This window comes from Hyperoodon ampullatus, assembly GCF_949752795.1.
Source record: "Hyperoodon ampullatus genome assembly, chromosome: 13".
In the NCBI taxonomy this organism is placed as follows: domain Eukaryota; kingdom Metazoa; phylum Chordata; class Mammalia; order Artiodactyla; family Ziphiidae; genus Hyperoodon; species Hyperoodon ampullatus.
In genome coordinates this window covers 32817539-32831925 of record NC_136926.1, presented here as the reverse complement: position 1 = coordinate 32831925, position 14387 = coordinate 32817539, and the positions used below count along the sequence as shown (strand labels likewise).

Below are 14387 nucleotides of genomic sequence, written 5' to 3'. Positions count from 1 at the left end.
GAACTATTTCTCTGTCCTGAGTCGTGAGTCCTTTGAGGTTCTTACCTTCTGGCCAGATGCTTCTGTTTTATCTACAGCCAGAATATTGATGTTTAAAGCCACAAAGTCCCTCCCTTCTCAAAGTGATTCAAATTAACGGGTCCAAGAACCGTTTACTTAGTACCACAGCTGTCAATATGAGCTTCATTTAAAATTTGTAATATGTTCACTGACAAGATATCCCAGGACGTGTACCATTTATGAATGCTTGGGCTCGGAAAATGCACACTCTCCGTCCTATGGTATAACCACGTAAGAAAAACGTCACGAATTATCTCAAGCCCTAGCACACTTTGTGTGGCAGCCTTTGTGAGGCAAAGCAGGGGTGGGCACTGGAAATTGGAAGGCTGATGGTCAGAGGAAAGGGGGTGGGATTCTGCTTCCTTGGTTGACTACGGCCACGTCACTGGGCCTCTCTCCCCTAGTTTTTCCCTTGTGTGCGTGGATCGATGTTCACAGCTCCTGTAGGAGGCTGGTCAAGTGTCATGGGCCCCACACAATGCTGCCCATTCTTGTAGTTTAACTTTTATTTTCTGTTCTTCTGATGCTTTGACTTCTGGGGCCTTGCTGACCCTGGAGAGACAGCCAGGCCCAGGGCTAGTCAATTTCCAGAGACTGTAAACAGCTCACCTGCTGGAATGCCTTTCATATGCAAACCATCCAATCCAGAGCCCACACCCCACACCTTCCTCACTGGCTCTCAGGTTCCTTTGGGCCCTGACATTCCACTGTCCACCAGTCCTAGTCACCCCAGGGCCCGGCATCAGAAAAGAGACACAGTCCCTTGGCCCCGGGAACGGCTGAAATGATTCAGACTAGCCAGTCCCAGATCTGCTTACCCTGCGCGCCCTTTTCTTCCTGCAGATAAAAGCTCCTGTACACACTTCCCCTCGTGACCAACCCAGGTGCTTCCCCGTGTAGCCACCCCCATGCTGTGGGGTGTCCCCGTCACCCCCCAACTCTCCCCTGACCTGGCCTCCAGAGTAACAAACTGCCTTTGTGATGGTGGTCCTCTCCTGATCTGCTGGCCTTGCTGTACCGAAATAATAATAAAGCCTGTATTTAAAACCGTCCTCAGCCTCCCACCACTCTTAACTGTCTCCCAGGGAAAACATCACACACTCACACACATTCACTCACACCCCGCCATCCCCCCCACAAACCCTTAACTCTCTCTGAGTTTCCATCCCCGACTCTCCCTACCGTCTCCCTCCCTCCCTCCCTTCCCCTTCACACCACCCAATCTTCCAGCCCAATTCTTAGCCCCTTGGCTGCTACAACGGCTCCTCCTAAAATGTCCAGGACTCCCGGGTGCAGATCCAGTGAGCAGATCCTGCCTCCGTCCTGATGCTTCTTTCAGTGGGATGGGCCATGGACCCTTCTCTCCCTTTTGAACCTCTCTCTTACCAAGGTTTCGGGACCCCTTCAAAACACTTTGGTTTCTTTCCTCTTTCTCTTGTATTTCCCTCTGATCCTCCCTCTCTGTGCCTTACTCAAACCCCACCCTTCCTCTGGGGATTATTCCAAGTTCACTTCGAGTATGATCATCACCAAATATTGATGATAATAACAAATCACATTTATCACACACCCGTCAGCTTGTGTCTCCACGTTACAGTCAATATGTGAAATAAATGAATGAACCTTCATAACAAACATACGAGGGAAGTGCTATAATTTTCTCTATTTTTGGGTGAAAAGTCTAACACTTAGAAAGGTGATGTAACTAGCCAGAGATCACACTGTTATTTGCAGTTATCCCTCTATAACAACAATTATAATAGCAATTAGTAATAAAAATTGTTCATGTTATAAATAATACTAATTTAAAATATCTGGCAATTACCTTCTGCCAGGTTCTTTACAGGTATTTTAATTCTCAGAAGAACCCCACAATATAAAAATTATACCGACTTAAGTTACTTTGCACAAGGTTTCTTTAATATTAGAGCCCAGGAGGCTTCCCACCGCCCTTTTCTCCCTCCACACCACTCTCTGCCCTGGACAACTGTGTCCACAGCCACTACTCCATCTATCACACCAAAGCTGTTGTCAGTAATACTGAATACTGGCATTTTTACCGGGTTCACCTAATAAAATATGGTATTATGTTATCGTGTGGAGACTTCTGGGAAGTTCATAAGAAGGACCCTTATTATAGACCTGGAAGGATTTCTAGTGAAATATTCAGAAACAGTTGTAGGAATACATCTTGTCAAAGCTAGGAATGGGGGGAAAAGGAGATAGGAAAAGAATAAAAAGTGTAAATGCTCAGAAACTAGAGAAAGCCAGGCAGGGTCAGCCCATAACCAGTCCAGCTCCCTGGGCCAACAATGTGGACCTAGACCCAAATCCCACCTGTCCTGACCCCGCCACTTCCCCCCACTCTCCACTCATCCCTGAGACCTTCTATTTTATATTTTCCCTTTTATCCCCATGGCAAAATGCTGATGCAGCTTTGTCAGCGTGGATGCACATAAAGGAAAACATGATGGAAAACTTTTAAATATGTTTGAACAACTTGGGTGTCTGAATCCATTTCTTCAACATTGAATTTTATGTAATCTGAATACAGATCAAATATTTCTGATGAAAACTTATCATACTAATCAAGATGGGCTATAAAACACACACTGAATTTTGAAGACAGTATTAAAAAGAAAGAAAACAGTTATTAATACTTTGAAAACTTGATTACGTGATAAAATGATAATACTTTCTATATATTGAGTTAAATAAAATGTATTATTAAAATGTATTTCACCTGTTTCTTTATACATTTTATTTTATTTTATTTTTTTGCAGTACGCGGGCCTCTCACTGTTGTGGCCTCTCCCGTTGCGGAGCACAGGCTCCGGACGCGCAGGCTCAGTGGCCATGGCTCACGGGCCTAGCCGCTCCGCAGCATGTGGGATCTTCCCGGACCGGGGCACGAACCCGTGTCCCCTGCATCGGCAGGCGGATTCTCAACCACTGCACCACCAGGGAAGCCCTCTTTATACTTTTTAAAAGGTGGTTACTAGAAAATTTTAAATTACATGTGTGACTTACATTTCTGTTGGACAGCATTGATACAGAAAAATAATAAAAATGACTGCTCTTATTACCAGCAATTGTAATAGCTACCATTTATTTACTGTCAAGAACTTTAAATTTGTCATCCCATTGACTTTTCAGAAAGGCCTTAGTGTATACGTATAATTATGTTCATTTTATGTATGAAGAAATAGTTGCTAGGAGAGGTTAATAAAATTTGCCTAATGTCACAGGGCTGGTTGGTGACCAATCCTGGACTCTAGTCAGACTCCAAAGCCCTGAATCCACACACGTGCCTCTCTCCTACACCATCTTGTGTAGCTCCCAAATAGACTTGGGATTTTCAAGTCTGATTAAATAAATTTCCAACTCCAATCACAGTATTTGGCATAGTGCCTGGGAAGTAACAGACACTTAATAAATGACAAATGAACTAAGAAATTAATCATCAAGGTTTGCAGTAAGGATGAAAAGAAATGCCATGAGAATTGTGAAAGCATTCCATAAACTTTGAAGCTTTATACAATTACCGGTTATCATAATTATCTACCTATGATAACCAGTCAAGGTGCTGAAGGTCGGGTTCATAGTCCCAGGGCAACAAGCTTGTCAATCTCTTGACGTGGTCCTAGGAAAACATCTTTTCTGGATCGCTAGCTCCCTCTTGTGTCTCCACGTTGTAACAGCACAGTAGGACCAGTATTTATAGGAAATTATCAAAATAATTTATAATTGTCACTTTTACTCTTTCATTCCTTTTTCAAGAACTGTGTGAAAAAATCTGAGAGCTGTTATCAGCCCTAAGGCTATAAGTCTGTCATTCTAGGAGTCTGAAAATCTACTTTTCTAAGTAACTGGTTTTACATGGTCTATAATTTCAAGGGTATAAGCAGAGAGCCCTGTTGAGCAACGTGGGGATGGGTGACTCAGGCGGAGACCACAGAGACCACCAGTTTTGGGAGCTAGGGTCTCCCCATTTCCCATTCCACGTCCTGAAATCCCATCTGCCTCACGAAGCCCGTAGCGTCTCCCTGACAAACGGGACAGGCTTCCTTCGCCTCCTTGGTCTCTGGGGGCAGTGCCAGGACTCTGTGAAGGACCACTTTCTCCTGAAATGGAAGGGCGCATGCTTTCTAGGCCACCTGACCTTCCTCTGGAGTAACTGATCAAGCTAACCCAGCGCAGATCAGGTCAAGTGACCTTCTGGGCCGAGCGCTTTTTGATGCAAGTAAGTAAATGGATGGAGACTTCACAGGGTGATAAGTAATGGACCCGACCGCCGGGTCACACACTCACCGCGGCAGTTTTTTGCAGTCACAGCATCCCCATAGAACCCGTAGGCACACCTCTCACAGTGGGGGCCATCGGTGTTCCCAATGCATCTCAGGCATTCTCCAGTGACGGAATCACAGCTCCGGGCCTCCAAGGGGTCCACATTGCCACTGCAGTTACACGGGACACAGGAATCTCCGGGCACTGTTGGGTTTCCAAAGTAACCGTCTGCACATCTATATAAAAGATTGAGAGAGGGATGCAAACAAATGCTATTACTGTAGACATTACCCCACCATCCAGGGGCTCTCTGGGTAGTTAATCCATCACACCGACTCTTTACCGAAGATTTACCGTGAGAGGAATGCTGCTCGAGTTCAGGCATTCACAGATTCTCGTCACTCATTGTGAGGCACGGGGAGGGTGTCCAAAAGGGGCCACACATCCCGGGGACATGCTCCGGCCCCAGACAATTTGACCCGCATCCCACCACCCAGCGATGTCACCTCCCACGGAGTCTAGCCAGACTTGGCACCGAGACGTACACGCGGGACAGACAACCCTGGCTTCCAGGCGCCAGAAGACAACTATTAAATCAAACCCCTCCTTGCCTGTGGAATCATCCAGAGTAACGGGACATTCAAACGTATGAACAGAAGTACTGACTCCTGGCAGTTTCCTATTGATACTGATGAAATCTGAGGTTAGCTCAAGGAGATCAAAAAATCCCCAGGGACTTCCAACATTAATTTTTTAATCAATCGACTGGTTTTTCTCTGTGATCCAATGGAATAATAATGACATATCAAAAGCTCTAAAGCCACACTTAACCACACATTTAAAAATAAACACATAGAATTTATAGTAAAAAAATTTTTGGAAACCGGTCGAGCGAAGCAGACTACCTCTCGCACCAATCCCCCGCGTATCCCGGGGCGCACTGGTCGCAGAACACTTCATCTCCATCCTTGAGGTGGCAGGTGGGGCTGAAACTGACAAAGCAGTAGAAATGAATGCAGTTCTCCAGTGGATGGTGCAGAATTCCTAAATATTAAAATGCTTAGTTTCTACCACTCCTGTCCTTACAAACTTTCACCGTGTGCTCACTCCTCAGCCCAGAACCCAAGGCCCCAGGCCATGCAGCCCGCCCGTGGGCACTGGACACTCCCTGCTCCTGCTCGACCCTCGGCCCGGACTGCGCTTCTCCCCGTCTGCCCGGGTTCACCGGCTCGCCCCCAAGGCCCAGCTCAGCGGTCCCCTCCTCCAGGAGGCCGGCTCCGATGCTCAGGCAGAGTTCCCCTCCTCGGGTTCCCAGGACTGGGCTGCCTGCCTTAGAGCTGCCCACACTGGTCAAGAGCGAGCCCGCTTACAGGACAGAGCCAAGGGGCTCCGCACTTCCGGGAGTGTAACCAGCATCCCCCGAGGCCCCCACGCAGCCCGAGGTCCCTTCACACTCCATGCCTGGGTCTTGGGAGGATCGCGAAGGGAGGCCTGGGGGCCATAGCAAGGCCACCACGATTTCACCAGAGCAGCCCTGATTGCTGTTTTGTACACTGCAGTTCCAAATAAAAATCCCCGTAGGAGAATCCCCTAGGTGTGGATGGGGGGAGAATTCTAAAGGGTGAACAGTGAGAGAGGCTTTCAGACCGCTGGCCTGGGGGCACACAAGCCCCAGCATGTTGCTCGAGGCCTTGACTGTAACCGTCCTGCGCCTCCCCTCGTGCTCTGTGCCCCGGGACCACCTGCAGCTCCGCAAACCGACCTGCCCCTCCCGCTGCCGGACCGCGGCACCACTTCTTCCCGCCTAGCAGGCCCTTCTCCTCCGCTGCCTTCAAACTCCCTCTCATCCTTCAAGTCTCAAATGGAGAGCTTCCACAGGGAGTCACCCAGCACAGATTCCCTCTGCACAGCGGACCCACTTCGTCTGCCCTCGTGACCGCACTGTGGATTCCATGGCGTTGGCAGCCACGGAGGAACAGTTTGATGCTCAGGACACCTACCGTGATGCCCAGCATATACCAGGAGCTCAGTAAAGATTTGCTGAATTAACTAAATGAATTCAGCCCATTCTCAATGAGCCTCGTATTTACATATTTGGGTCATTAGCTCAAATACTCCTGAAGCCCAGGAACATGTTTTATTCATCTCTGCATCTCCTCTGCCTCTTAGCCCAGTGGTAGGCACACAATATATACGTGTGAAGGAACTGATGGCCAACATTAGACCAAGGGGAAAAAAGGCCATGCAAATGTCCTTGCCTTCACACAACTTGCCTTACATAATTTAATACATCAAAGTTTTTTTTTTTTTTTTAAAGAAGAGAGAATCTGTTCCTCCATCTCTAATCCCAATTAATTGCCCCAGGGCAAAATTAACAGTCTCATTACACACAGGTCTTGCTCTGAAGATATCAGTGCACGTCTGGATGGAGACCCAGGCCACGCGGGGCAGGACCAGCTGGTGGAGGAGCCCGGCTTACTTGTTGGAGGCCGTGGAGAGCGGGCAGGCACACGGCTGGCAGTCCCCAGGGGTCCCTCGGGAAGGCAGCCCGTAGAAGCCGGGCAGGCAGCGCTCGCAGTGGTCCCCGGTGGTGTTGTGCTGGCATGCCTAGGACACACGCATGGAAAGAAGACTCGGACAACTTGAAGTCCAAGTGAAGAAAAAAGGCAAAACGCTAAAGCAAGTCACCAAACTCTCTTATATGAGGAGGGGTTGCCTGTTTCCAGATTCGCTGATAAAATTTTTTAACTTATGTAAACGGGAAGCATAAGACCTTTCATTTCCAACCGTGTCAGAGTAACTTGCAGCAGACGTGCCCTCTGTAGGGACGGAATACAAAACATCAAAGAGCTGCTCTCAGACCCTGGACAGCGGAGGTGCAGGATGTGCAGGGAAGGGAGACAGCGGGGTGGGTCCTGCAACTGAATGTCTTTCCCCCTGGAGACAGTCCAGGAAATCCTGAATTTATACTAAGGCATGGACAACATCGGAAATGGTAAATACATGAATAAGTACGAAAGATTTCTTTTCCTCATTTAAAGCACCTCTTTAGACGGTGCAATTACCCTGCGTCAGGTGTAGGAGGTGTGCGGGAGACGGGCCCCCGGGCGGCTCCTCTCCTGCCTGTTCCTTCCAGCCTCCTCTTCTCCGGTGACTTGGTCTCCCTATTGCCCCCACCTGGTGCTGATGCCACCCAGAGCTCTCTCCTACGACCTCTGCCCTCCCCTGCCCATACTCCCAGCCCCAGCCCCGCCTGTGGGCCCTCTCCTCTCACTTCCTCTCCCTTGGGGTCTTCCATGTCCTTTTATACCCCTTCTCTTAAAGCCACTCATTTTACACACATTTACTGGACACGTTTCATCTGACTATTCAAATAGTACTTCCAGTTGCTAACTACATACTTTTCCATCATTCCTGAGATTGATAAAAGTTTTCCCATCTGTTCAATTTAATTGTGTTGCATCCTCTATAGCACGGTTTCACCAGTTTTATTTAGGGTTATCCCAGACCAGAGCTTCCAAATTTGAATGTGTATACAGATCATGTGGGTTACACGTTGACTCTGATGCTGGAGGTCTGCGATTTTGAGTTTCTAGAAAAGCTTCCAGATGACGCCCATGCGCTTTTCTTCTTTTCATCCCTTTCAACCATATGACCTTGGTTTTGATCATTAACCCAAATCTACGCAAAATGCACTGGCCTTGGTAAAGAGCTACATGGTTGTGCTGAAAGAATTATGCAAAATAATTAGTTTCATTAAAATCTATTTGATTATGCTCAATTGCAAATGTCTCTGATTTGCTTTCTTTCCTCAAAGGGCCAGACTGGGTCTTCTTTCTCTTTGGGAAAACTACGATGTAGTTCTGTTGAAAAACCTGCTGAAGGTCTGTTTCAATGCTTTCTCAGGTGGGCGCCAACATCCCTTTAAGTGATGATCCCTGTTGGTGGATCTGGAACATGAAGGGATAGGAATGCTCATCTCCTTGGGGGGCGAGCACATCTTCTCCTGATTGGAAAAGGAAAACCAGGAGGGCCCAAGACATGCACAACTGCATTTTATGCCCCTGTCTTTCCAAAGAAAAGAAGTTGATTCCTCCTTGGAGTAAGAGCAGAGAGAGCTCAGAGAAAAGAATAAGGACACAGGTAAACTATGGGATCTGGGTGGCTGTGATGTGTCAGCGTGGGGTCACTAATTGTAACAAATGCACGACTCTGGGGGGCGTATGAGGATGGGTGCCGGCAGGGGGTAGATCGGAAATCTCTATACCTTCTTCTCAACTTCGCTGTAAACCTAAAACTACTCTAAAAATAGTCTTAAAAAACAAAAACAAGAATAGGAGCACTAAGAATAACTGGAAACTTTTCTCTAATAAAATGTACATAAGGAGTCAACCCCTAGAATCTAGATAACTATATACAAGGCCAAGGGCTATTTACAGCAAAAGGAAGAAGTAAAGGTTTCTTTTTAAAATAGAATTTAAAAAGCAAAGTAGATTAAACAGATAAGTGATCTTACCAAGTTTTTGCATTTCCCTGTATTCCAATCTAAATTTTTATTACTTTTCTCCTTTAATTACTTCAAAAAGGAAAAATAATAATTTTACAGAGGAAAAACCTGGCAGAGACCCCCCTTATCCGAGTGACCCAGGCTAATTAACATCTCCCAGAAGAAGCCAGTGGCATCACGGACCCTGACAGCACACACTGGGAGGGCACGTCACCTCAAGGTCCTCTCACCAAAAATGGATAACCTCAACCTCATCACGAGAAAGTGGACCAGCTCCAGCTGAGGGACGGTCCACAGAAGGTCCAAAGATCTCAAATGTGCCCTAGTCCTGAAAACCAGGAACTGTCACAGCCTGAAGGAGGCAAAGCCACTAAATGCAGTATGGGACGGTAGGTTTGATGCTGGAAAGGAAAAGGATGAAACCTGAATGGAATCTGACATTTAGTTGATGGGACTGTGCCATGTTAATTTCTGAGTTTTGATAACCATACAGATTGTGTAAGATGAGCATCCGGGGAAACAGGGCGATGCTTACATGGGAACTCTCTATCCTATTTTTCTAAGCTTTCTGTAAATCTGAAATTATTCCTTAAAAAATTTTAAACTATAAAAATTATTTTTATTTTCTATACTTAGAGCTTTAAGGCTATTTAGCATCTTCACTTTCATAGAAGAATATATTTTTGGAAATATATATTAACAGAAGCATGTGCAAATCTTCTTCTAGCCTGCCTGTCACTAAAGCCATAGGTGGTACAACCATGACCTGCTGACCACCCCCACGTGTTGGCAGAGGCCTCCAAACCCAAATGGCAGGGGGAGAGAGGTTTTAAAAAAGCAGCGACCAGGACTTCCCTGGTGGTGCAGTGGTTAAGAATCTGCCTGTCAATGCAGGGTACACGGGTTCGATCCCTGGTCCGGGAAGATCCTACGTGCTGCAGAGCAACTCAGTCCGTGCGCCACAACTACTGAGCCCACACGTCACAACTACTGAAGCCCAAGCACCTAGAGTCCGTGCTCTGCAATAAGAGAAGCCACCACAGTGAGAGGCCCGTGCACCGCAACTAAGAGTAGCCACCACTCGCCGCAACTAGAGAAAGCCCGCACGCAGCAACGAAGACCCAACGCAGCCAAATAAATAAATTAAAAAAAAAAAAAAAAAAAGCAGTGACCTCCCTTCCTTGTGGGAAGTTGCACCTGAGGAACTTATTCTGGAGGGACTGAGTATGCATGCAAACATCATTCCATGCCATCCTACAGACGCTTCACTTACAGAACAAAGACATGGACAAAGAACAAAACAAAAGCTGTACTTGCAGAGAAAAAGAAAAATTAGGCTCTAGAGAGAAAAAGCAATCAGCGGCATCATGCCGATATCTTCCCCATGGGTCTGATCGTTAATTTTTCCTAACCCTGTGACTCAATCAAGCTCTTTTGGAAAAAGCATGATCCTTTCCCTGTGCAGTGAATAGGGTTCAGCTGATTACCATATGCATTCACGCCATCTCTGAGCAGTGAATCCATTAGAACCCAGGAGTGTGGCCTGGCTCCCAGGCATAAGAGCCTAAAAGAATTCCTGACTGAAGTGAAAAAACAAGTCTTGCCCTGTATCTGCCCCAAAGTTCATTCTCAAGATTAACTACATATTTGCTAAGCCCTATTTCAACTCCAACTGCATGAAAGAGGTACTTGTTTGCAGAGTTTATCTGAACTAACATCTATGAAGCATTATATATTATACAAATGAGTGAGATTATTAGAAATTTTTATCATTTCTCTTACGATATACTATGTAATATAATGTTAAAATCTACTAGCACTTGCGTTTAAAAGATCTGATCATTTTTATTTAATCAGTGGATGTTTTCTCCCTTTATATTGCTTTTTAATCTTGCGAAGCAAATCATTACTTATTGTTCTAATAAAAAACCTGTGGTGAAATTATACATCTCTTTTCTGCTATCACCAAAGCAACTTTTCTTCACAAAAAAAAAAAAAAGGAAAAAAGCAGGAAACATTTTATGACAAACTTAAACCTGCAGATTTCCTCTGGGGTCCACAAGGGCAGGGATATTCCCCGTGGAGGAAGCTTCTTTTTTTATCACTTCTGTACAGTGAGGGCTTCAGGGTGGGGGGAAGGCATGCACTCAAGGTCTCAGCCAGACTCACAAAGCAAACGCCATGAACGTCACACTCAGCTGCGTGGCCGTGGCATTCACAGGGCTGACAGATTCCTCCAAAGAGTATTCCATCCACGCGGTAATAGCCAGGGAGACAGGACTGCAAAAGAAGGACGGGTGACTGTCCAGGTGAAGGCAAATTTACACAAAACGCAAATCATCTTCTTCCCAATACGTTAGAAACATAAACCGCTCAATTTTCCATGAATGGAAACTTATTCTTTTTGCCCAAACGTGCCATAAAAGGCACCCATATTAAGCATACGATTCAATGATTTTTTGTTAGTAAGTTTACTGAGTTGTGCAACCATCACCATAATCCAGTTCCTTATATATTTTAAAGGTAGAAACATGCACACAAAAATGTAACGGCTATGCAATGAGTCAGTGCACATCATAGCGGTTTTCCACTGCAATATTCTTAGAAATCACGTAACAGCCTTTTAATCAAGGCCGTTTCAATCAAGGGGATTTATTTCTCTCAACACTTTTTCTTTTGCTTAAAATTTAGTAAATGTTGCCGTCAAAGTGTTAAATGCAGGTCTGCGTCAAACGGCATCAGCTTAAGAGAGCAAACGTTGCAGGTGAGCCTCCCTCTGGCCACGCGTTGGACAGGCAACATGGGCGTTCAGGGGCAGGGAGCCACCCCGGACACTGTACTTCATGTCGTCCTTGTGACGACCCTGAGAAATCAGCTCTCTATCTGATAGACTTGGAATCCGGAACACGGCGCGTTAGCTACGGTCCATGGCACCCGTGCGGTGATTCCTTGCCAGGTGCGCACACCTCCAAGACCCATGTCCACGGGCTGCCCGGGGCCACAGCAGACAAGAAACGCATCCAGAGTGCAGACCGGGGAGTAATTAATTTGGAGGCTGGCACACTCCCTTGGGGGCATGGGAGGAGGGTGTGTGGATTTGCTTTTTATTGTCCTAAGAATTCTTCAAGAGCATTTCATTATAGTAATAATATATAATGCTTTCATTCACACTGACCTTGGGAAAGTCCCCTGCCACCTCCCCCAACAATCCCACTCCGCAGCCAGGCTCCCCTGGGAACAGTGGACTTGTCTACAGACAGGCACTGAGCAGGCAGCTGCCTGGGGGTCTGTGTCGCGGCTACAGGGCTCCCCCAAATTCCATTCCCAACCAATAGCTGCCTGATTCTTTAAGTCAGCTTCTGAGTAAGAGCTGGATAAAAGAATGAGTTCTTCTGCTTAACACAAACTCTTGCAAAGGAGTCTTGAGCTGCCTATGTGATGCTTGAGCCATCAACCCAAGCACAGCAGCACTTCCGGGAACAAAGCCCCGCCCACTTGTTCTCTAGCAGCAGCTGCTTCCTGCTGGCCCCTCCCAGTCCAGCCGGCTGGGCTCCCACTTCCACGGTTGTCCCTGCTCTACCTGTCGCTCTCCTAAGCCCACATCCACATACTATGAGGTGGCCTGAGGGTCATTTATCCATTAAGCACTAGGCCCGCAGGGATTAGGACTTATGGACATTTGCTGGTCCTAAAAATAAATGAGATGTAAAAATAAGTTCATTGGTCCCGACCCTGTGGCCAAAAAAAATCTTGCAAAATATTTAAAATAGAAATTAAAATATTTAATTAAATATGTACACCACGAAGCTTTAGGCCAACTTTATTAACTGAAAAGCTAATAAAGAGAGAAACATATTATAGATTAAATGTTCTCACTTTGTAAAAATGCTTGCCAAGAAATCACAGCCAATGACAAATGTTCACAATCACAGTCAGTCATGGGCTCGTGAGAGGCAGGACCTCATGGCAATTAGCAGGGGTGAAGTTCAAAGACAACTTCCTAGCTGTGTGACCTTGGTCAAGTTACTTAACCTCTCTGTGTCTCCGTTTCCTAAGCTACGGAACAGAAAGTGTATGAAGGGCCTACCTGATAGGACTGTTGTAAGAGATTAAATGAGGTAACATATGGAAGGGGCTCAGAATGGTGCCAAATGCATAGAAAGTTCTCAGTAAGAGAGAGTTACTATCAATACGTCCAAATAATTTCAAAAAATATTTCAAAATTTTTAAGCGACAGATTACTTTCATCCATGACTGCAAGTATAGTTTCATATACTGCATATGTGAGGTACAGCCCACCTAAGTAACATAGCCTGGGGCCATCAAAGGTCTCCAAAAAGGCCTGGCTTGTCTAAAGCTTTCCGGGGTCGCATGTTGGTAATTGGTAAATGTTCAAAGACAATCAAATCCAATCCTCCTTAGAAATGCAAAATATGGCATGGGTGTTTCAACTTTCCTGTTGACTAAGCAGGACAGTGACACTTACTTAGGGTATTCCCAGAGGCCCCAGAGGAATTAGATTTCCTTAAACAATGTGTTTCCAAAGTTCCAATAGCCTCCAAAAGTCTGATGTTTAGAAACACTGGGTTTCCAAAGTTAAAATTCAAACACGCATCACGACGTCAGCTTCAATGTGCTTTTCCCCCAACCCCGTAGGAAGGAGAAAAGGAAGAAGACAGGAAAGGGGAGGTGCGTTACCTCACAAGAGATGCCCGCATAGCCTTGGGGACACTCGCAGTGCTCCACCTCCGTGGCCAGGGACAGGTCTATAACGTTAGGGCTGGCTGTGTCCAGAGAGACGGAGTCCAACCTGCAAACAGACAAACAGGCAGGGCCGTTACAGGACTTACACACTCGCACACGGCATCTAACACCTCAAAGAAGACAAATTCCTAAGAAAGATTTAATTCAAACAAAATGGTGATGTGATTTTTGTAAGTAAGTATTTTCACAACAGTACACTTTCTGGGAGCTGTCATTAGTCCCTGGAAATGCCTTGGACATTTGGTGCAAGACGAGCTGCTGTCCATACACAGCCGTGGGAAGGCTCTGAGAAGCCCGTTCCGAAGAATGAACCCCAGAAGAACGAACCCATGCAGTTGAACTCTCTCTAGTGCAGAGAGACCGTCCTGAATGTGCAGTTCTCTGTTTGCTTTAGCTGCATCCAACATGTATGCTTCACCTAGCATTGCCAGAAACTGACCTTCTCAAAGTAACAAAACGACTAAGGATGGACTCATGAGCTTAAATAGTTTGTGAAAACCTAAGACCATTAACATCAGGAAGGTGAGAACCAGATGCAACACAGTTAACAACTGTCACCTCATTGTGCGTTTCTCAAAAATCCACCCTGAAAGTTTCTGATCCCAACGCCAAGTCTATCTCCTACTAGATACGTTTGTCATGGACAACAATTGTTATGCCTTTGATAAAATTATAGTGATAATAAATAATTCCAAGACAGTTCTGTTAGCTGTGTCCTTAAAATAATCAAGTAAGGGCTTCCCTGGTGGCGCAGTGGTTGAGAGTCCGC

General features: G+C 46.0%; 1 protein-coding gene across 1 annotated transcript in view; it reads right to left on the bottom strand.

Annotated features, from left to right (window-relative positions):
* The window catches only part of LAMA1 (laminin subunit alpha 1), a gene marked incomplete at both ends in the record, with an annotated part of 143577 nt that overhangs the window by 68992 nt on the left and 60198 nt on the right, over positions 1 to 14387 (bottom strand). The window contains 5 exons of the mRNA XM_079717957.1: positions 4372 to 4583; positions 5253 to 5339; positions 6827 to 6954; positions 11024 to 11134; positions 13553 to 13664. Coding sequence (XP_079574083.1) covers positions 4372 to 4583; positions 5253 to 5339; positions 6827 to 6954; positions 11024 to 11134; positions 13553 to 13664 — 650 coding nt within the window. The remainder of the gene's footprint in view (positions 1 to 4371; positions 4584 to 5252; positions 5340 to 6826; positions 6955 to 11023; positions 11135 to 13552; positions 13665 to 14387) is intronic.